The sequence below is a fragment of the Osmerus eperlanus genome, chromosome 20 (genome assembly GCF_963692335.1).
Source record: "Osmerus eperlanus chromosome 20, fOsmEpe2.1, whole genome shotgun sequence".
Taxonomy (NCBI): Eukaryota; Metazoa; Chordata; class Actinopteri; order Osmeriformes; family Osmeridae; genus Osmerus; species Osmerus eperlanus.
In genome coordinates this window covers 9685016-9705305 of record NC_085037.1, presented here as the reverse complement: position 1 = coordinate 9705305, position 20290 = coordinate 9685016, and the positions used below count along the sequence as shown (strand labels likewise).

At 43.9% G+C, this 20290-nt stretch overlaps 4 protein-coding genes across 5 annotated transcripts in view; 1 reads left to right on the top strand and 3 right to left on the bottom strand.

The window, feature by feature from the left end:
• The first annotated feature begins 305 nt into the window (after positions 1 to 305).
• msto1 (misato mitochondrial distribution and morphology regulator 1) lies at positions 306 to 5985 on the top strand. Its single transcript, XM_062445988.1, has 14 exons — positions 306 to 662; positions 983 to 1112; positions 1280 to 1349; positions 1432 to 1507; positions 1757 to 1814; positions 1958 to 2108; positions 2245 to 2359; positions 2646 to 2780; positions 2967 to 3119; positions 3254 to 3382; positions 3550 to 3734; positions 3954 to 4058; positions 4160 to 4272; positions 5323 to 5985. Exons 1-14 carry the CDS (start codon positions 579 to 581, stop codon positions 5568 to 5570), a joined length of 1752 nt encoding a protein of 583 aa, XP_062301972.1. The 5' UTR covers positions 306 to 578; the 3' UTR covers positions 5571 to 5985.
• Positions 5986 to 6254: 269 nt separating this feature from the next.
• Positions 6255 to 17209, bottom strand: LOC134041089 (protein FAM186A-like). Its single transcript, XM_062487351.1, has 3 exons — positions 16667 to 17209; positions 6669 to 6764; positions 6255 to 6563 (listed from the first exon to the last, which is right to left on the bottom strand). The coding sequence occupies exons 1-3, from the start codon at positions 17018 to 17020 to the stop codon at positions 6462 to 6464; spliced, it is 552 nt and encodes a 183-aa protein (XP_062343335.1). The 5' UTR covers positions 17021 to 17209; the 3' UTR covers positions 6255 to 6461.
• LOC134006908 (uncharacterized) lies at positions 6889 to 10324 on the bottom strand. The gene is made up of 7 exons (XM_062446025.1): positions 9973 to 10324; positions 9663 to 9788; positions 9028 to 9146; positions 8666 to 8852; positions 8284 to 8366; positions 7558 to 8198; positions 6889 to 7495 (listed from the first exon to the last, which is right to left on the bottom strand). Exons 1-7 carry the CDS (start codon positions 10205 to 10207, stop codon positions 6889 to 6891), a joined length of 1998 nt encoding a protein of 665 aa, XP_062302009.1. The 5' UTR covers positions 10208 to 10324.
• tpm3 (tropomyosin 3) overlaps positions 10926 to 20290 on the bottom strand; it is a 23729-nt gene continuing 14364 nt past the window's right edge. The window contains exon 10 of one of the 2 annotated variants that reach the window (XR_009932947.1): positions 10926 to 11083. The gene's annotated coding sequence lies outside the window, so the exon portion shown is untranslated. The remainder of the gene's footprint in view (positions 11084 to 20290) is intronic. The other variant, XR_009932948.1, reaches the window with a different exon arrangement.

Sequence of the window (20290 nt, the reverse complement as noted above, 5' to 3'; positions counted from 1 at the left end):
CTGTAGAGATGACATGTGGCTATTTCAGTGAACAAATCGTTCCCTTTTGAAACAACAGCTACATCCATACTGGCCATAATGTGTGCTCTCGCACTTTAACCACCGGCGTAACAAATAGCCCTACATTTAGAATACATTTCTACACGTAAATCGCTACAAATTGAAATGTTTTATTTACAATTCCATGTGGTCTAAAACTATACTTTTTCTTTTCCGAAGAGACTCTACGCCCACTGTATACCCATGTGCGGTGCTGGTGCACAGCCGTCTTTATGTAGTTTGGTTACACGGTGTTTTACACTCTCGAGGACGTTTCGTATGGCCAATCGTTGTTTTGAAAGCTCCTACTATCCAATAGCTGACGCCTAACAGTTTGCGAGGGTTGGATCAAGATACGTTGACTGCTCAGCAGCTTGTTAGATTGATCTGGCAATGCTGTCATGTTTTCGTTTAGGGCATCCTTATACAGTTGTTCTAATAACTTTTAAAATGATGAGACGTATACTCTATTAGACAGTCAGCTGGTTATATCACAAATCGTAATTGCAAGCCTAATTTAACAACTCGTTCTTGCAAGTATGGGTAGCTTTTGTAGAGAAGTCATCACTTTTCAACTAGGGCACTACTCCAACTTTGTAGGAACACATTGGTGGAATTTACAGGCAAGTATTGTTAGAGCTATACTATAGCTTTTGTTTCGGTAATGACTATCTGTAGAACTAGCATGAACCAAAAATGCATGGAACACCCGCAGACACCAAGCTTGGTAGCTAGTCAGCTAGCTAGCTACAATTCGAGACATACGCTATACAGTAATATAGTTTGTTTGTTAACCTAGCCTTGGTTGTGTAGCTACCTAGGCTAACGGCTCTGAAGTTATGAGCAAATCTGTTAGAAAACGTGTAAATAATGTAAAATTATATATTTACATAGGAAGGAGCAATCTTTCTAATCCAGGCTATCCCCTTTTGTAATGTATTAGGATGCCGCCTTGTCATACGACCCACACTCGCCCCCTAGCGAACTACAGTGTAATGAAATGTTCAGAGAGGGACAGACCCTTGGAGGGCATGTCACTTACACGCCACGCCTCATCGCTATGGACCTAAAAGGTAACTTGTAACCTCCCATAAACTTTGGTGGATGGACGACTCTTACTGCACACTTCTTATCAGGAAACTGAAAGTGGATATCTGCTCAATAATGTTTTCAAGTTGAAATTTGGCTCATAGCTGCAGGTACTGGAAACTACCCTTGTCTGCATGTTTGTGATTTTCAGGAAGTCTTCAGACACTACGACAGGAAGGATGCCTCTATGAAACTGGGAGAGAACCTACTGCCTTGACATGGTATAGTGTGTGTGTTATGTATGTACTTATGGATGCATGTGTGTCGTGCATCATTATATGTTTTCGTATCTCCCTGCTGCAGGAAAGGGAATGTGATGATGCACAAAGAAAGCCCCTCATCAAAAAACTCTTTCCTCAAAGACCTGGAAAAGCTAGATGTGAGTGTAATGTTTAGTTATATGATATTTTGTGACTTTTGTGTTGAAAATATATATCGGTTTTCATATGATTAGTAGTTAGGTAGGTGGGGCCATCAGCATTTCGCATACATTCCTAAACGTTTTGAAGTGTTTCTAACTACAGTTTGGGGGCCATAAGGGCTGAATTCGCAGCTAATGTGTTTCTGACCTGAATTATGCCCCCAGGCTTCTATTGAAGACCTATGATTTCTTGTTCTTTGTGTCCAGAAGGGGGAGATATTGGCTGAGGCTGACCTTGACACATCTCTGTTGCAGCAATGTTCAGGTAAACACAGGACAGCCACCTTTCAATAAAGGTTTCATATTGATCAATATCTTACATTAGCTTAAACAATCAAAAATAGAATTGTGTTCACACTCACGTGACCACAGACACATTATAATTCTTTATCACTAACTTGTATGCAGGGGCAGTTGCCATGGATACAGTGAACAGCCGTCTGGAGCATGTTCAGAAGGGTTATAGACTGGAGGGCAGCGTGCGGGTGTGGTCAGACTTCCTGAGGATCCACCTGCATCCTCGCACCATCTTGGTTATTAACCAGTACAACCACGATGGGTGAGAGCAACACCTACACAGTTTGAAGTGTCCCACTTCAAACTGATGTGAAAAATACGTTTGAGTCGTTTTGAAGAGATGAACACACACAGACATGGAAAATGTACATGGCAATTACTTGAACCTATGTGTCCAGGGAAGCACATCGGCTGGAGGCATTTGGCCAAGGGGAGGCTCTACTGCAAGGCTCAGTGTTGGATGATCTGGAGGATAAACTACACTTCTTTGTGGAAGAGTGTGACTACCTACAGGTAACTGTTCACCATTTTAATCACAAATCACCAAAAATGGGCCCTGCACAGATCCAAGATTTTTGTTGCTAGAGGGTATAGATCTCAAAGTGAACAGTATAACACAAGATCATTCTGAACAATGACATTCTTAGGACATGGCAAGCAACAGCTACCAAGCAGGCATATCTTTTTTGGGTGTGAGGATCTGGACATTTAATCATTTATTTTATATTTTATTTAGCTGTTATTATGACATTGGCAACAACTCTTTCCTCTTCGACATCTTGATGCCTGTCCATCTCAGGGGTTCCAAGTGCTGTGCGACCTTTCAGATGGCTTCTCAGGGCTGGGTTCAAAGGTCACTGAGATGCTACAAGACTCCTACAGTGGGAGGGGCATTCTTACCTGGGGACTTGTACCAGTAAATCACAGAGACTCAGTGAGTGAAACTGACAAATTTGATTTGACAGAACAGATCATTAGATCTATTCCTTCATTATTAGTATTGTCTCATTATATGCCAGTTTCTTCCCATTGTGTAAATGTGCTGTAATTATTTATCCTAATTCCAATGACATTGGCCCAATGTCATTTGTCCATCATTATTATATTACTTTATACACAGACTCCAATGAAGGAAGTCTACCACCTTATGAACAACGCCATAGGAACCATCAACATGGCCAATCACAGTTCCTTTTTCTGCCCTTTGACGTTGAGGGGCGGGTTAGGAAGACGACCCACCTCCCCGACCACCTTCCCCCTTCTCAGTTACGATGTAGGTCAACCCCCTCTTTAAAGGTGTTCCTCTTTTCCCCCGTTAATTCAGTTGAAAACAGATGCTGGATATGACATGAATTGTTCCATTAACCTGATGCACCTTTTCTTCTCTGTTGTCTCTCTTTGTCACAGCCCACATTGTGGTACCACTCCAGTGCAGTCCTTGCTCTTGCTCTGGACTCCATGACTGTGCCTTACAGACTGAGGCACAACACCACCATGGGGCAGATGGCTGATGCGCTGGCTGTGTCTGGGAGGAAGGTGAGAGATGAGCCCTCCTTCAAAACCTTATGCAGTGTGAAAACCTTCTTAAGAAGGTTATGCCATGCACACAATAATTTGTTGATTATTATTTATTTATTATGAAATGCATTATTTTATTTTTTATGTATGTACTGTGTGTGACATGACATGGTGTGTTATTTAAGGTGGTTGCAGCTCATGGTGCCATTCCCTTTCCCATGGCGCAAGGCAGCTGTCTACCTAGTGCCCTGATGGAGTGTTCTGATGGGCTGCCTTGGAAACCCCTATCAGCTTGCCCGGAATTAGGTGACGGACGGTGTTTTGGCCAATCGGTGACGCTCAGGGGCTTAGAGGGGCAGAGCTTAGTCAGGTGAGGGTCTCTTGGAGCATTGCTGCTCTCTTGCGTTTTACCTTGCCTTTACAACACTATAATCTATAAAAGAAGTGTTTGTTGATAATGCCAAAGGGGATACATTTAGATATACATACAATTAGACTGTAACAAACCCTGAAAGGTCTCAGGGCACAGGTAGGGTTATTAATCACTGATCGATACAGTTGTTTTTCTGATTTAATGTTTGCTCACCAGTTCGCTGACCCCAAACATCAAGCCGCCCACTCCGTTGCATAGCCTCTGCAATGGAGAAGACGTCCTTGGATCCTATATAAGATCCTACTACCCCACAACTCCTCTGTGAGTGTCACCCTAAACCCACATATACATTCACTTTTTCCTACAGATATGTTCCGCATATTGTCCCCTTTGACAATTGTTTCCTTTTTATCTCTATACAGAGCAGTCCAGCTTGTGTCCAGCCCCAGTAAACTTACGTCACCATTCCCACAGATATTTAGCCAATCTCTGGGTAAAAACGGATTATTACGAGGCCAAGTACATCCCCCTGGCAGTGAGTACATTCATCTTCGTTTGACTCTCCTATTGTCTTTAAAAAGACTAACACCCATTACCTACTTGGTTTCCAATTTGTCTCATACTTTAACTAAACCTTCGAACACGTAAAATTTGGCACAATTTTACAGCTATAAGTGTACAATATAGGGGTGGGAATATTTTGCTACCTCATGACTCGAATGGATTCTTGGGGTCACGATTCGATTAAAAATCGTATTATCAAATTCTGATTCAATATATGCTTAAATTAAATGTATAAACAAAATAATGTAAAAAATTAAATAACAATTTATTTAACTGATCAGTTAAATAAATTATCAATTGGTTTGAGCGAGATTTGAACCAGGGGTACCGTGTTTGGCAGAAGACTCGATGGTACACACGCTTTCCCACTGAGGATTCCTGCAAAATTACTTTCTACAAGACAGTGTAATTGCCCTTATGACATTTTGATTCAATATTAGCTTACATACATTTGTTATGGAAAATCTAAATTAAAAAATTTAATTTGTGAATCTGTGAATCGCGATTCATATGTGAATCAATTCCCCTCCCCCCCCCCCTTGTAGAATACAATCGAATATTATAAATACCTAATACCCTTAACGTCAAAACTAAGAATCCCAATGAGATTACAGACATGATTCAAGGTTGTTAATATTACCATGAACACATCTAGATTGCCCAAAGTGTGTGCATTGGAATGTTCTTTTTTTTGTGCTTCAACCAAGACAAGTCGATTTGAAGACTGAATACAAAATCTGAGTTACTACTCTTTCCAACATCCTTATAATCCAAACATACACTAATTCAAATGAAAAAGACAAATGGTGGTTTTAGTCTAATCTCTCACATGGGACTGGTACAGCTCATATTAGTATGATTCTCAGGTCACATTGACCCAAAAACAATCGACTTCCCTTTTTTTTTATTGTGCCAGTTACACTAAAAATCTGGTTGTTCTGACCCCCCAGGACTGTAGGAGGGTTCAATTCTGAGGTGAAAATGTAGCAATGGGCATTACTGACAAGAATCTCTCTTACAGCGTTTTGGCCTGGGGTGTCCTCCCTTCCTGTCCTGACGTCCCTCCAATCCACCCCAGCTTTGGGTCCCTGGCTGTCCGAGCTGCAGCGCTCCGCTAGCGCCATAGATCCTCGTAGAGTCGCCCACAACTTCCTTTCCCAGGGGACTGAGCTCGGGGACTTCAATGAGTCCCTGGAACAACTACGCATCCTGGCTCGCTGTTATCATGATGACAGTGCAACACGCTCCTCTTCTGAGGAAGATGACTAGCCTTGTTTTGTTGCTTAATGCATTACTGAGAACTGAATGTCATTTACTGGTGTCATTTCAATGTTGTTGGCCATTTGTACTGTCACAAGTATAAATACATATAAATATGTAGTAGCTAAGCATCCATTTAGCCTTCAGATGAAGGTACCTCATGTGGCAGGTTAACCTGGTTTCAAAAAGACAGTTTGACAAGTGTTCTCTGGGGGCCTTCCTATGAAATTACTATTAGAATGAGAGAAATGGACAATGATCATCTTAGAAGCGCAATGAACTCAAAAAACAACAGATGAGACTGGAAGAGTATCGATGGAGGAAGGGCAGATGCTGTAGATGTCAATAAACTGAGAAGGCTGGTCTTTGCATGCAAGAAACTAGATAAGTATCTTTAAATAAATGGCCTTAATAAAAAAATCCCTTGCTGATGTTCAGCTCCCACTTGAGGTTCTTATAAATGATAATGCCCAGGAAATGGAAGGATTCCAGGGTGTTGACTTTGGAGTCACACTGGATGATGGGGGGGGGGTGCTTTCTGAAATCCACAATCTGTCTTGAGTGTTGAGCTCCAAGTTGTTCTGGCTACACCAGGTCACCAGATGGTGACAAAGGCAAGAAAACAATGATCCTTGTTGCTGAAAGGGTGAAAAATGTCAATCTAAACTTAATTTAGTACAATGCAAGTCAAACTTGTTAGGTTGATCAACCTTGTTTTTTTTATTTGTGTAACAATGCTGGGTCAAAATATTGAACATTCTGTAGTGAAAATTAGGAGTACGGGGTACCAGGTCCTGCTGGTATTGTAGTCCCTCAACATGACGCTGTTATGGTTACGATTGGTAACCAATGGTTACAATTGGTGCACCTGTTGTGGTTGGTGCTTTGTAATTTCAAATGCTATGGTAGATCAGTAGGCACCACTTTAAATCCACAGAACTCAAGATCTTCCGGATCCATTGTGGCTGGATCCGGGCATGCTGAGGTAGGATCATGAGGAACCTCTTGAAATCCACAGAACTCAAGATCTTCTGGATCTATTCCTTCAGCAGGCTGTGGTATACATGTTGGGCATGCTATGGTAGGATTAGGAGAAACAGTAGGCACCTCTTGAAATCCACAGAACTCAAGATCTTCCGGATCCATTGTGACAGGCTGCGGCGTGGCTGGATCCGGGCATGCTGTGGTAGGATCATGAGGAACCTCTTGAAATCCACAGAACTCAAGATTTTCTGGATCTATTCCTTCAGCAGGCTGTGGTATATATGTTGGGCATGCTATGGTAGGATTAGGAGAAACAGTAGGCACCTCTTGAAATCCACAGAACTCAAGATCTTCTGGATCCATTGTGGTAGACGGTGGCATGGCATGGCATATTAATGTAGTGGTGGGCTTTGCTGTCGTGGTGATGGCAGTTGGCTCCGCTGTCGTCGTGGTGATGGTGGTTGGCTCCGCTGTCGTGATGGTGGTGGTGGGCTCCGCTGTCGTCGTGGTGATGGTGGTTGGCTCCGCTGTCGTGATGGTGGTGGTGGGCTCCGCTGTCGTCGTGGTGATGGTGGTGCAGGGCTCCGCTGTCGTCGTGGTGATGGTGGTGCAGGGCTCCGCTGTCGTCGTGGTGATGGTGGTGCAGGGCTCCGCTGTCGTCGTGGTGATGGTGGTGCAGGGCTCCACTGTCGTCGTGGTGATGGTGGTGCAGGGCTCCACTGTCGTCGTGGTGATGGTGGTGCAGGGCTCCACTGTCGTCGTGGTAGTGGTGCAGGGCTCCACTGTTGTCGTAGTGGGCTCTGCTGTAGTGGTGCAGGGCTCCACTGTTGTCGTAGTGGGCTCTGCTGTAGTGGTGCAGGGCTCCACTGTTGTCGTAGTGGGCTCTGCTGTAGTGGTGCAGGGCTCCACTGTTGTCGTAGTGGGCTCTGCTGTGGTGGTGGTGGGCTCTGCTGTGGTGGTGGGCGACTCCGTGGTGGTGGTGGTTGGTGGCTCTCTTGCAATCCTGGATTGCAAGAGAGGGGTAGGGGAGCGTGTAGGGACTTTATTGGTCAATGATGGCCATAAAGTTGCAGTACATGCTGGTTTTGTAGTCCGAGGTGCTAGGGTAGGAACATAAGGAGCTGTTGGCATATCTTCGAAACCATAGTACTCAAAATCATATAGATCTAGCGTGGCAAATGGTATTTTGGTCAGTGGCATAGGGGAGGTGGTGGTTGGCACTGGCTTCTTAGTCAGTGATATTGTGGCAGGAACACAAGGAATAGCAAACAGTTGTTGGAAACCACAGAACTCATCATCTAGGACATTTGGGGCCGGGGAGCGTGTAGGAAATGTTTTGGTCAGTGATGGCCTGGTGGGCGCAGTTTGTGCTCGCTTTGTAGTCTGAGGTGCCAAGGTAGGAACATAAGGAGCTTCAGGCATATCTTGGAAATCATAGTTCTCAAAATATGATTGAGCTTTGCTGGTCTCGTCTGGAATGTATGGTTTAAGTGCAATGTCTTGAAACTCCCAAAAATCCAAAAAAGTTTCATCAACCTCTCTTGTGAAACGCCTTGACTTGGGACGTCTGGAGGAACACGACATCTTCACAGTGGACATCTCTCCAGCAAAGTTCTGATATACGAGTTGCAGGGACATACCGTCGTACTCTGTCTGAAATAGAGATTACATGCAATCTGATTACACGTTTTCAATTGTTTGGTAATAAAAATCAAGCATGTTTAAATAAAGCCCTTACCTTTACTTTTTGTGAAAACTTCACAAACAAAGCATGACTACTCGCTAATAGTGATACGTTGTATTCATCCTGTGCTTGTGGACCTTCAGAGTGAACAAATGTCAAGTAAACACGATACATTTAGCATTCAAGATCAGTCATATTGCTTGGGCCCTCCTTCACTTGCACTCAGGTTCAATCTTTGGTCCTTTTATACCCCTCAATGGACTTGCCAGCTTTACCACCAAAAGGCTTGCAATTTGAGTTGCAGGTGTATTTAAACACCACACCAAGAAGTGAGTTTCATGAATCAAATGCTTACAAGATCACACAAAATTGGGATTATGTTGAGTGACGTATGAAACATTGTATTCCAACAGGCCAAGACAACAGCAGCACTAACCAAGCACTCTCATAGTCCTATGGGTTCCAGCTGGTAGCTTTACAGTCATGCTCTTCTTTCCACAGCTAACCTCAGAGGTAGGAGAGGTGGTTGGAATCTGACAAATTGCATTGCCAGTCACATTCTTCATCAGGAGACGATCAAAGTACATCAGATTCATAGAATGGTACTGGACTGCCCCATCAATCTGCAAGAAAGCATATGAAGATGAGAAATGTGTAGCTTTTTCAGAGTAGTTGTCATGGAAAAGCTTTTCTTTCCTTTGAGGCACAAGGCAAACAAACCTTGGCCAAAAAGTCATTTGTAGGTGAAGTACACATTTTATCGCATTCATTACAATCACATGAAACGAACTTACATACCCATTGGGTCATGTAGCAACCTTGGTAGGGTAACCTAATCAGCAGCCATGGCCCACGTTCCATCTCAACATGGTGGCACTCTTTTGGCAACATTCTCAGTGAGAGTGGAGGTAATGTACCTGGGAAAAGTGGTGTCCCCTGTTAAACTTCATCCAAAAGATGCAATTATATCATACTGTCTCAGGAAAATCGAGGCCCTTCAGTACAGGATCCTGGATCTTGTCTTTCAAGCATTTTTGTTAGCATTCACACCACAGGCTACAAAATCTACTACTGACCATCAAGAGCCTGTTAAGCTGGCCCAGCCACCCCTATAGCTTGTGTTGAGCAGTCATTTATACTACGCTTTGTGTTGGAATGGCCTCCAAGTGTGCTTTTTTTACTTTGTACAGATGAATGGCTGCAAGATCACAGAAAACAGACATGACATCTAAATCTCAAACCAAAAAATACAAAACGGTCTAGTAGTTCTCACCTCTTTTTACACTGCATAACACTTCAACCATTTTTGTCCCATAAAATGAACATTCTGCCCAAATGTTACCTTCAATACCATTTTAATAAGTGGCATAACCTTTACACAATCTTTAGCAAAGTATCCCATTTCCGTGTAGGTCTTTTTCAACACATCCCACCTTTCATGAAGTAGAAGTCAGCCAGTCGGATAAGATGAAGCCTGATTGAAATACTTTCATGGCCACAGTGATACAATGGCTGGTTGAAATGAGATTGCATTCCCTTTTCATGGGTAGCCTTGGAATCTGCAAAAAAGTTAAAAGCACTTAGAAACTACTAACGAATGTAAACGTGGCTCATTATAAAGTTGAGGTTCTACTGGCCCATGTAACATAGCTTAAGTGTGCATGCTAGTGCTACCACTGTTTGTCATAGGTTTAAAATAACAGCAATAATATATTATTAAATGTTCCCTATACAAAGCCTTACCTATGATGTACTTCCAGTTGGGCACATATATTTTATTTTCATTTTCCAGGGCCTTTGAGTCTAAAGATGCTTCATTGTTGGATGTATGACCATCATTGACACTGCCCTTTCTGGTTAAACGTCGGTTGACCTCGGCCTCGAAAGTACTTTTCACCGTGTTGTGCTTGGCTAGCTCAGCACAAACCCAAGACATCAAAAAAAGCACTTCCAATGATATATTTGCGCTCCACATCATAATTGCAACGAATGTGGAGCATGCAATGCGTTTACATGCAACTAACAAATCATTAATAATATAGGGCTACCCGTGCAGTTGTCAATCAAGCTCGGAAGTCAATTTACTAAATACTCACGGGGATCCGGATTTTACAGCCTGGGTTGCGCCCGTCAAACTAATTGATTGCGCCAAATTGCAACTGTTCTGTGGGGAATTACTGGACTGATCTGGTTATTCAAACCCTTAAAAGTGAGATTCATTATCTCCAGAAAATATGATATAGGCATAGGCTATTCTAAATCATATTATGGATTAGCATGAACACGAAATGAAGGAAAACATAATCTCATGAGACCGTCAATGTGTTAATCTATCACTATACTATACAGTTCCCGGTGGGTGTCTGTCGGGGCTCTGTGGTGGCACCATTTGGATAAATTGTACCCTCTTTGATGGGAATAATTTGACAAGGTAACCAAAAGCCAAATGCTAGCGTTCACCAACATAAGAACCTCGCTCGGTCAGACCTATCAGGTCAAAAGCACTAATAGACGTATCTTCCCTCACCCACTTTCCTTACTGCGTGGCACTTCCTTTGTATTGTTTGATGAAGTTGCAGTGGGGCCACAGGAGTATTTCCCCAGAAGGATAGCATGGGAGGCAAAAGGCACTGTATGCTGATGTGTAGGTGTATTGATCAGCTTCAATGAAGATGCAATAGGTTATAGTGATTAAACATTTCTCTCTAGTTAGTTTTCCAGTTCAAACCTTGTTCTTAATTGTGTAGTTTTCCATGTTTACAGTTGTTTTCACATGGATCTGCTATTCCCATTAGACCCTTAACTTTCAGCAGTGCTATTGAAATATCTGTCCATTAAATGTGGGAGACATACACTCCCCTTTGCAGACCACTCGGATAAAATGACCCAGTTAATAAGATTTGATAGATCATCTTATCAAGATGATCTAGCCAAGCTGAAATCTGGAAGTGAAGATAGGGTAACAAAGGATTTATTTGGGACAAAGCAAAATAAGTGAAAGGTGCCCCTCCTCCATGCTGATGGACCAATGACAGCAAAGTGTGGAGTTTGATGTGACGTATGCTTTGATCAATGGTGTGATAAGATTGTGAAACAGTGTACAATACAGATTGTCTTGGGTGGAGTCCTAGCAGACTGTCATCAACCTGAAGTCTGGTCCCATGTAAAAATCATGCCAGCATGCCATAGTTAAACACGTTCTTAACCGTGTTACAGTCCACTGGCGTCCATGCAGCGAGTTTACCTTAAGAAATGTATGCCATGCACACAATTATTTATTGATTATTATTTATTATCAAATAGGAGTGCAATTAAATGCAAAAAATAAATGTACATAAGTGTGTGTGACATGACATGGTGTGTTATTTAAGGTGGTTGCAGCTCATGGTGCCATTCCCTTTCCCATGGCGCAAGGCAGCTGTCTACCTAGTGCCCTGATGGAGTGTTCTGATGGGCTGCCTTGGAAACCCCTATCAGCTTGCGCGGAATTAGGTGACGGACGGTGTTTTGGCCAATCGGTGATGCTCAGGGGCTTAGAGGGGCAGAGCTTAGTCAGGTGAGGGTCTCTTGGAGCATTGCTGCTTTCTTGTGTTTTACCTTGCCTTTACATTTACATTACATTTATTCATTTAGCAGACGCTTTTATCCAAAGCGACTTCCAAGAGAGAGCTTTACAAAGTGCATAGGTGACTGATCATAACAACAAGATAGCCACAAAAACATTGCGAGTAGCCAAAACATGAAGCACACATTGTGAACAACCAAAGTAAGTGCCAAAGGGAAGAACCATAAGAGCATGTAGTTAAACAAGTTACAATTAAACAACATGAACCGCTATAAGTGCAAGTGTACCTGTGGAAAAAGCAAGCAACAATAATAAAAACAATATATCACAGCGAGTACAAAAATTTAAATCAGTTACCACTAACCACAAGAGCAACAAGTCTCTAAGCAAGAGTCATTGTGATCTTTGAGGAAACCATCGGGTCAAGCGAACCATTCCTAAGTACCGTTGTACTCCCGGAACAAGTGCGTCTTGAGCCTTTTCTTGAAGGTGGAGACAGTCAGTGTCTCTGATGGAGGTGGGGAGTTGACTCCACCACTGGGGGGCCAGACAGGAGAAGAGCTTGTATAGGTTTACAAACACACATACATACATACATACATACATATACATTATATATATATATATATATGTTTGTAAACCTATAATCTATACAAGTAGTGTTTGCTGATAATGCCAAAGGGGATACATTACAATCAGACTGTAACAAACACTGTCCCAGGGCACAGGTAGGGTTATTGATCACTGATCGATACAGTAGTTTCTGATTTAACGTTTGCTCACCAGTTCGCCGACCCCATGCACCCAGCCACCCAATCCGTTGCATAGCCTCTGCAACGGAGAAGACGTCCCTGGATCCTATATATACACCCCACAACTCCTCTGTGAGTCACCCTTAACCCACATATATAAACCCCTCAAAAAAAGTTTGGAAACGTTATTTCGGTCGATTATTCCTCCCCTTCAATAATACCAATTGGTATTGTATTTTATATCGTTGGAAAGCCTGATTAGTCACCTTTACAACGAGGTACAACGTGTAAGGATCGTGCATTCGTGGGATGAGCAACACAGCTAACTGTGTGGGTAGCGGCCAAAATAAATGTGCCAAAATCCCCTGCAATATTCTTCTGTTGGTATTCACTCTCGTTTTGAGCTTCAAGTGGGATCAGCTTGGGAGTGCTGGACATGCCAGAGTGACCAACACAAACATGTTGGCTGACTTGCGACAAATCCTAGTTGAGGAATGGGATGCCATCCCACAGCGGTGTGTGACCAGGCTGGTGACCAGCATGAGGAGGAGGTGCCAAGCTGTTGTGGCTGCGTATGGATCTTCCACACGCTACTGAGGTCCCTGACAGTGTAAAATGAATTAAGTGTAAAAATGGCCATGTGTGTTGTTTTTTTTCCTTATTACTGTGGGAGAGTGGAATCATCCAATTCACCAAGCAACTCAAAACGAGAGTGAATCCCAATAGAAAAATATTTTAAAAAAAAAATGGGCCGCTACCTACACGGTTAGCTGTGTTGCTCGTTCCACGAATGCACGAACCTTACAAGTTGTACCTTATTGTAAAGGTGACTAATCAGGCTTTCCAATGATATAAAATACAACATCAATTGGTATTATTGAAGAGGATGAATAATCGACCGAAATAACGTTTCCGAACTTTTTGAGGGATTTACATTCACTTTTTCCTAATAATGTCCCCTTGACCATCTTTTCCTTTTTATCTCTATTCAGAGCAGTCCAACTTGTGTCCAGCCCCAGTAAACTTACGTCACCATTCACACAGATATTTAGCCAATCTCTGGGTAAAAACTGATTATTACAAAGCCAAGTACACCCCCCTGGTGTTGAGTACATTCATCTTCGGTTGCCTTTGTTTGACTCTCCTATTGTCTTAAATAATAATACATATTACCTATGGCTCGGGGTCCAATGTGACCTCATACTTTAACTAAACCTTTGAACACGTAAAATTTGGCACAATGTTTGTCTTAGAAGCGCAATGAACTCCAAAAAAACAACAGATGAGACTAGAAGATTATCGATGGAGGAAGGGCAGATGCTAAAGATGTCAAGAAACTGAGAAGGCTGGTCTTTGCATGCAAGAAACTAGATAAGTATCTTTAAATAAATGGCCTTAATAAAAAAATCCCTTGCTGATGTTCAGCTCCCACTTGAGATTGTTATAAATGAATGTCCAGGAAATGGAAGGATTCCAGGGTGGTGACTGGGGAGTCACACGGGATGATGGGGGATGAGTGGGGCTGGGCTCTTTCTGAAATCCACAATCAACTCAACTGTTACAGTTAGGTCCATAAATATTTGGACATTGACACAATTTTCATCATTTTGGCTCTGTATACCACCACAATGGATTTGAAATGAAACAATCAAGATGTGCTTTAAGTGCAGACTTTCAGCTTTAATTTCAGGGTATTTACATCCAAATCAGGTGAACGGTGTAGGAATTACAACACATTTTATATGTGGCCCCCCCCTTTTTAAGGGACCAAAAATAATTGGACAAACAATCATAAATCTAATTGTCACTTTTAATACTTGGTTGCAAATCCTTTGCAGTCAATGACAGCCTGAAGTCTGGAACCCATAGACATCACCAGACGCTGGGTTTCGTCCCTGGTGATGCTCTGCCAGGCCTCTACTGCAACTGTCTTCAGTTCCTGCTTGTTCTTGGGGCATTTTCCCTTCAGTTTTGTCTTTAGCAAGTGAAATGCATGCTCAATTGGATTTAGATCAGGTGATTGACTTGGCCATTGCAGAACATTCCACTTCTTTGCCTTAACCCTTGTGTTATCTTCGGGTCATTCTGACCCATCAGTCATTGTGACCCACCGTCGTATTGCGACAGATTTACCGCATACAAAGACAAAGTGAAGCATTTTCTTTTAACCGTTGGGCTGTCTCAGACCCCCCACATTGCAAAGGTTAAAAGAAAATTATTTTAATTTGTTTTTGTATTGGGTAAAATTGGGTAAACACAACGATGGTTCGTTATGAACCTTTGGGTCATGTGACCCGAAGGCAGCACGAGGGTTAACCCTTGTGTTATCTTCGGGTCATTCTGACCCATCAGTCATTGTGACCCACCGTCGTATTGCGACAGATTTACCGCATACAAAGACAAAGTGAAGCCTTTTCTTTTAACCGTTGGGCTGTCTCAGACCCCCCACATTGCGAAGGTTAAAAGAAAATTATTTTAATTTGTTTTTGTATTGGGTAAAATTGGGTAAACACAACGATGGTTCGTTATGAACCTTTGGGTCATGTGACCCGAAGGCAGCACGAGGGTTAAAAAACTCTTTGGTTGCTTTCGCAGTATGCTTCGGGTAATTGTCCATCTGCACTGTGAAGCGCCGTCCTATGAGTTCTGAAGCATTTGGCTGAATCTGAGCAGATAATATTGCCAGAAACACTTCAGAATTCATCCTACTGCTTTTGTCAGCAGTCACATCATCGATAAATACAAGGGAACCAGTTCCATTGGCAGCCATACATGCCCACGCCATAACACTACCTCCACCATGCTTCACTGATGAGGTGGTATGCTTTGGATCATGAGCAGTTCCTTCCCTTCTCCATACTCTTCTCTTCCCATCATTCTTGTACAAGTTGATCTTGGTCTCATCTGTCCATAGGATGTTGTTCCAGAACTGTACAGGCTCTTTTAGATGTTTTTTGGCAAACTCTAATCTGGTCTTCCTGTTTTTGAGACTCACCAATGGTTTACATCTTGTGGTGAACCGTCTGTATTTACTCTGGTGAAGTCTTCTCTTAATTTTTGACTTTGACACAGATACGCCTACCTCCTGGAGAGTGTTCTTGATCTGGCCAACTGTTGTGAAGGGGTTTTTCTTCACCAGGGAAAGAATTCTTCTGTCATCCACCACAGTTGCTTTCCGTGGTCTTCCGGGTCTTTTGGTGTTGCTGAGCTCACCAGTGCGTTCTTTCTTTTTAAGAATGTACCAAACAGTTGATTGAGCCACACCTAATGTTTTTGCTATATCTCTGATAGGTTTGTTTTGATTTTTCAGCCTAACGATGGCTTGCTTCACTGATGGTGACAGCTCTTTGGACTTCATATTGAGAGTTGACAGCAACAGATTCCAAACACAAATACCATACTTGAAATGAACTCTAGACCTTTTATCTGCTCCTTGTCAATGAAATAACGAACTCCCATGAGGGAATAACATACACCTGGCCATGGAACAGCTGAGCAGCCAATTGTCCAATTACTTTTGGTCCCTTAAAAAGGGGGGGGGCACATATAAAATGTATTGTAATTCCTACACCGTTCACCTGATTTGGATGTAAATACCCTGAAATTAAAGCTGAAAGTCTGCACTTAAAGCACATCTTGATTGTTCCATTTCAAATCCATTGTGGTGGTATACAGAGCCAAAATGATGAAAATTGTGTCAATGTCCAAATATTTATGGACCTAACTGTAAGTGTTGAGCTCCAAGTTGTTCTGGCTGCACCAGGTCACCAGATGGTGACAAAGGCAAGAAAACAATGATCCTTTGACTGTCCTGAAAGCGTGAAACATGTAAGTCTACACTTAATTTAGAACAATGTAGAAGTCAAACTTTGTTAGATTAATCAACCTTGTTTTTAATTTTTAAATGCAACAATGCTGGGTCAAAATATTGAATATGCTGTAGTGAAAATTAGGAGTAGGGGATACCAGGTCCTGCTGGTATTGTAGTCTCTGGCATTGTAGCTGCATTACAATTGCATGACGTTACGATTAGTTACGATTAGAAGTAGTAGTTACGATTGGTGCGCCTGTTGTGGTTGGTGCTTTGTAGTTTCAAATGCTATGGTATATCAGTAGGGACCACTTTAAATCCACAGAACTCAAGATCTTCTGGATCCATTGTGACATGCTGCGGCTTGGCTGCATCCGGGCCTGCTGAGGTACGATCATGAGGAACTTCTTTAAATCCACAGAACTCGAGATCTTCTGGATCGATTGTGACAGGCTGCGGCTTGGCTGCATCCAGGCCCGCTGAGGTACGATCATGAGGAACTTCTTTAAATCCACAGAACTCAAGATCTTCTGGATCAATTCCTTCAGCAGGCTGTTGCATGGTTGTTGATAGGCATGCTATGGTAGGATTAGGGGAAACAGTAGGCACCTCTTTAAATCCACAGAACTCAAGATCTTCTGGATCGATTGTAGACAGTGGCATGGCATGGCATATTGTGGTGGTGGTGGGCTCCGCTGTCGTGGTGGTGGTGGTGGGCTCCTCTGTGGTAGTGGTGGTGGGCTCCGCGGTCGTGGTGGTGGGCTCCGTGGTGGTTGTGGTGGTTGTGGGCTCCGCTGTTGTGGTGGTTGTGGGCTCCGCTGTCGTGGTGGTGGTTGTGGGCTCCGCTGTCGTGGTGGTGGTGGTGGGCTCCGCTGTCGTGGTGGTGGTGGTGGGCTCCGCTGTCGTGGTGGTGGTGGTGGGCTCCGCTGTCGTGGTGGTGGTGGTGGGCTCCGCTGTCGTGGTGGTGGTGGTGGGCTCCGCTGTCGTGGTGGTGGTGGTGGGCTCCGCTGTCGTGGTGGTGGTGGGCTCCTCTGTGGTGGTGGTGGGCGCCGTGGTGGTGGTGGTTGTGGGCTCCGCTGTCGTGGTGGTTGTGGGCTCCGCTGTCGTGGTGGTGGTGGTGGGCTCCGTTGTCGTGGTGGTGGTGGTGGGCTCCTCTGTGGTAGTGGTGGTGGTGGGCGCCGTGGTGGTGGTTGTGGGCTCCGCTGTCGTGGTGGTGGTGGGCTCCGCTGTCGTGGTGGTGGTGGTGGGCTCCTCTGTGGTGGTGGTGGTGGTGGGCGCCGTGGTGGTGGTTGTGGGCTCCGCTGTCGTGGTGGTGGTGGGCTCCGCTGTCGTGGTGGTGGTGGTGGGCTCCGCTGTCGTGGTGGTGGTGGTGGGCTCCTCTGTGGTGGTGGTGGGCGCCGTGGTGGTGGTTGTGGGCTCCGCTGTCGTGGTGGTGGTGGGCTCCGCTGTCGTGGTGGTGGTGGTGGGCTCCGCTGTCGTGGTGGTGGTGGTGGGCTCCGCTGTCGTGGTGGTGGTGGTGGGCTCCGCTGTCGTGGTGGTGGTGGGCTCCGCTGTCGTGGTGGTGGTGGGCTCCGCTGTCGTGGTGGTGGTGGTGGGCTCCGCTGTCGTGGTGGTGGGCTCCTCTGTGGTAGTGGTGGTGGGCTCCTCTGTGGTAGTGGTGGTGGGCGCCGTGGTGGTGGTGGTTGTGGGCTCCGCTGTCGTGGTGGTGGTGGGCTCTGTTGTGGCGAGGCATACTTTGGTGGTGGGGGGCTCTGGCATTGAGATAGTGGGATCATAAGGAACAGTAGACATATCTTGGAAACTACAGAACTCAAATGTGGGAGCTCTTGTTGATGGGGCGCCGGTAGAGTCTGGAGTTCTGGTTTCTGATGGCCTTGCGGTTGCTGGTTTTTTAGTTGGAGGTGCTATAATAATAGGAATCTCTTGCAATCCAGGATTGCAAGAGATAGGGGTAGGGGAGCGTGTAGGGACTTTATTGGTCAATGATGGCCATAAAGTTGCAGTACATGCTGGTTTTGTAGTCTGAGGTGCTAGGGTAGGAACATAAGGAGCTGTTGGCATATCTTCGAAACCATAGTACTCAAAATCATATAGATCTACCGTGGCAAATGGTATTTTGGTCAGTGGCATAGGGGAGGTGGTGGTTGGCACTGGCTTCTTAGTCAGTGATATTGTGGCAGGAACACAAGGAATAGCAAACAGTTGTTGGAAACCACAGAACTCATCATCTAGGACATTTGGGGCAGGGGAGCGTGTAGGAAATGTTTTGGTCAGTGATGGCCTGGTGGGCGCAGTTTGTGCTCGCTTTGTAGTCTGAGGTGCCAAGGTAGGAACATAAGGAGCTTCAGGCATATCTTGGAAATCATAGTACTCAAAATATGATTGAGCTTTGCTGGTCTCATCTGGAATGTATGGTTTAAGTGCAATGTCTTGAAACTCCCAAAGATCCAAAAAAGTTTCATCAACCTCTCTTGTGAAACGCCTTGACTTGGGACGTCTGGAGGAACACGACATCTTCACAGTGGACATCTCTCCAGCAAAGTTCTGATATACGAGTTGCAGGGACATACCGTCGTACTCTGTCTGAAATAAAGATTACATGCAATCTGATTACACGTTTTCAATTGTTTGGTAATAAACATCAAGCATGTTTAAATAAAGCCCTTACCTTTACTTTTTGTGAAAACTTCACAAACAAAGCATGACTACTCGCTAATAGTGATACGTTGTATTCATCCTGTGCTTGTGGACCTTCAGAGTGAACAAATGTCAAGTAAACACGATACATTTAGCATTCAAGATCAGTCATATTGCTTGGGCCCTCCTTCACTTGCACTCAGGTTCAATCTTTGGTCCTTTTATACCCCTCAATGGACTTGCCAGCTTTACCACCAAAAGGCTTGCAATTTGAGTTGCAGGTGTATTTAAACACCACACCAAGAAGTGAGTTTCATGAATCAAATGCTTACAAGATCACACAAAATTGGGATTATGTTGAGTGACGTATGAAACATTGTATTCCAACAGGCCAAGACAACAGCAGCACTAACCAAGCACTCTCATAGTCCTATGGGTTCCAGCTGGTAGCTTTACAGTCATGCTCTTCTTTCCACAGCTAACCTCAGAGGTAGGAGAGGTGGTTGGAATCTGACAAATTGCATTGCCAGTCACATTCTTCATCAGGAGACGATCAAAGTACATCAGATTCATAGAATGGTACTGGACTGCCCCATCAATCTGCAAGAAAGCATATGAAGATGAGAAATGTGTAGCTTTTTCAGAGTAGTTGTCATGGAAAAGCTTTTCTTTCCTTTGAGGCACAAGGCAAACAAACCTTGGCCAAAAAGTCATTTGTAGGTGAAGTACACATTTTATCGCATTCATTACAATCACATGAAACGAACTTACATACCCATTGGGTCATGTAGCAACCTTGGTAGGGTAACCTAATCAGCAGCCATGGCCCACGTTCCATCTCAACATGGTGGCACTCTTTTGGCAACATTCTCAGTGAGAGTGGAGGTAATGTACCTGGGAAAAGTGGTGTCCCCTGTTAAACTTCATCCAAAAGATGCAATTATATCATACTGTCTCAGGAAAATCGAGGCCCTTCAGTACAGGATCCTGGATCTTGTCTTTCAAGCATTTTTGTTAGCATTCACACCACAGGCTACAAAATCTACTACTGACCATCAAGAGCCTGTTAAGCTGGCCCAGCCACCCCTATAGCTTGTGTTGAGCAGTCATTTATACTACGCTTTGTGTTGGAATGGCCTCCAAGTGTGCTTTTTTTACTTTGTACAGATGAATGGCTGCAAGATCACAGAAAAGACATGACATCTAAATCTCAAACCAAAAAATACAAACTGGTCTAGTAGTTCTCCTCTTTTTACACTGCATAACACTTCAAACATTTTTGTCCCATAAAATGTA

What these genes read in the sequence shown, in the direction of transcription:
- msto1 (XM_062445988.1), top strand. Translation starts at nt 579, where the DNA reads ATGGGTAGCTTTTGTAGAGAAGTCATCACTTTTCAACTAGGGCACTAC. An exon ending in CAGTAAATCACAGAGACTCA is followed by an intron (nt 2,781 to 2,966) that starts GTGAGTGAAACT and finishes CTTTATACACAG; the next exon opens with ACTCCAATGAAGGAAGTCTA. An exon ending in GAGGGGCAGAGCTTAGTCAG is followed by an intron (nt 3,735 to 3,953) that starts GTGAGGGTCTCT and finishes TTTGCTCACCAG; the next exon opens with TTCGCTGACCCCAAACATCA.
- LOC134006908 (XM_062446025.1), bottom strand. Translation starts at nt 10,207, where the DNA reads ATGATGTGGAGCGCAAATATATCATTGGAAGTGCTTTTTTTGATGTCT. An exon ending in CAACTGGAAGTACATCATAG is followed by an intron (nt 9,789 to 9,972) that starts GTAAGGCTTTGT and finishes ACTTTTTTGCAG; the next exon opens with ATTCCAAGGCTACCCATGAA. An exon ending in TAGGACTATGAGAGTGCTTG is followed by an intron (nt 8,367 to 8,665) that starts GTTAGTGCTGCT and finishes TTCACTCTGAAG; the next exon opens with GTCCACAAGCACAGGATGAA.
- LOC134041089 (XM_062487351.1), bottom strand. Translation starts at nt 17,020, where the DNA reads ATGCCACTGTCTACAATCGATCCAGAAGATCTTGAGTTCTGTGGATTT. An exon ending in AGTTCTGTGGATTTAAAGTG is followed by an intron (nt 6,765 to 16,666) that starts GTCCCTACTGAT and finishes GGATTTCAAGAG; the next exon opens with GTTCCTCATGATCCTACCAC. An exon ending in AGTTCTGTGGATTTCAAGAG is followed by an intron (nt 6,564 to 6,668) that starts GTGCCTACTGTT and finishes GGATTTCAAGAG; the next exon opens with GTTCCTCATGATCCTACCTC.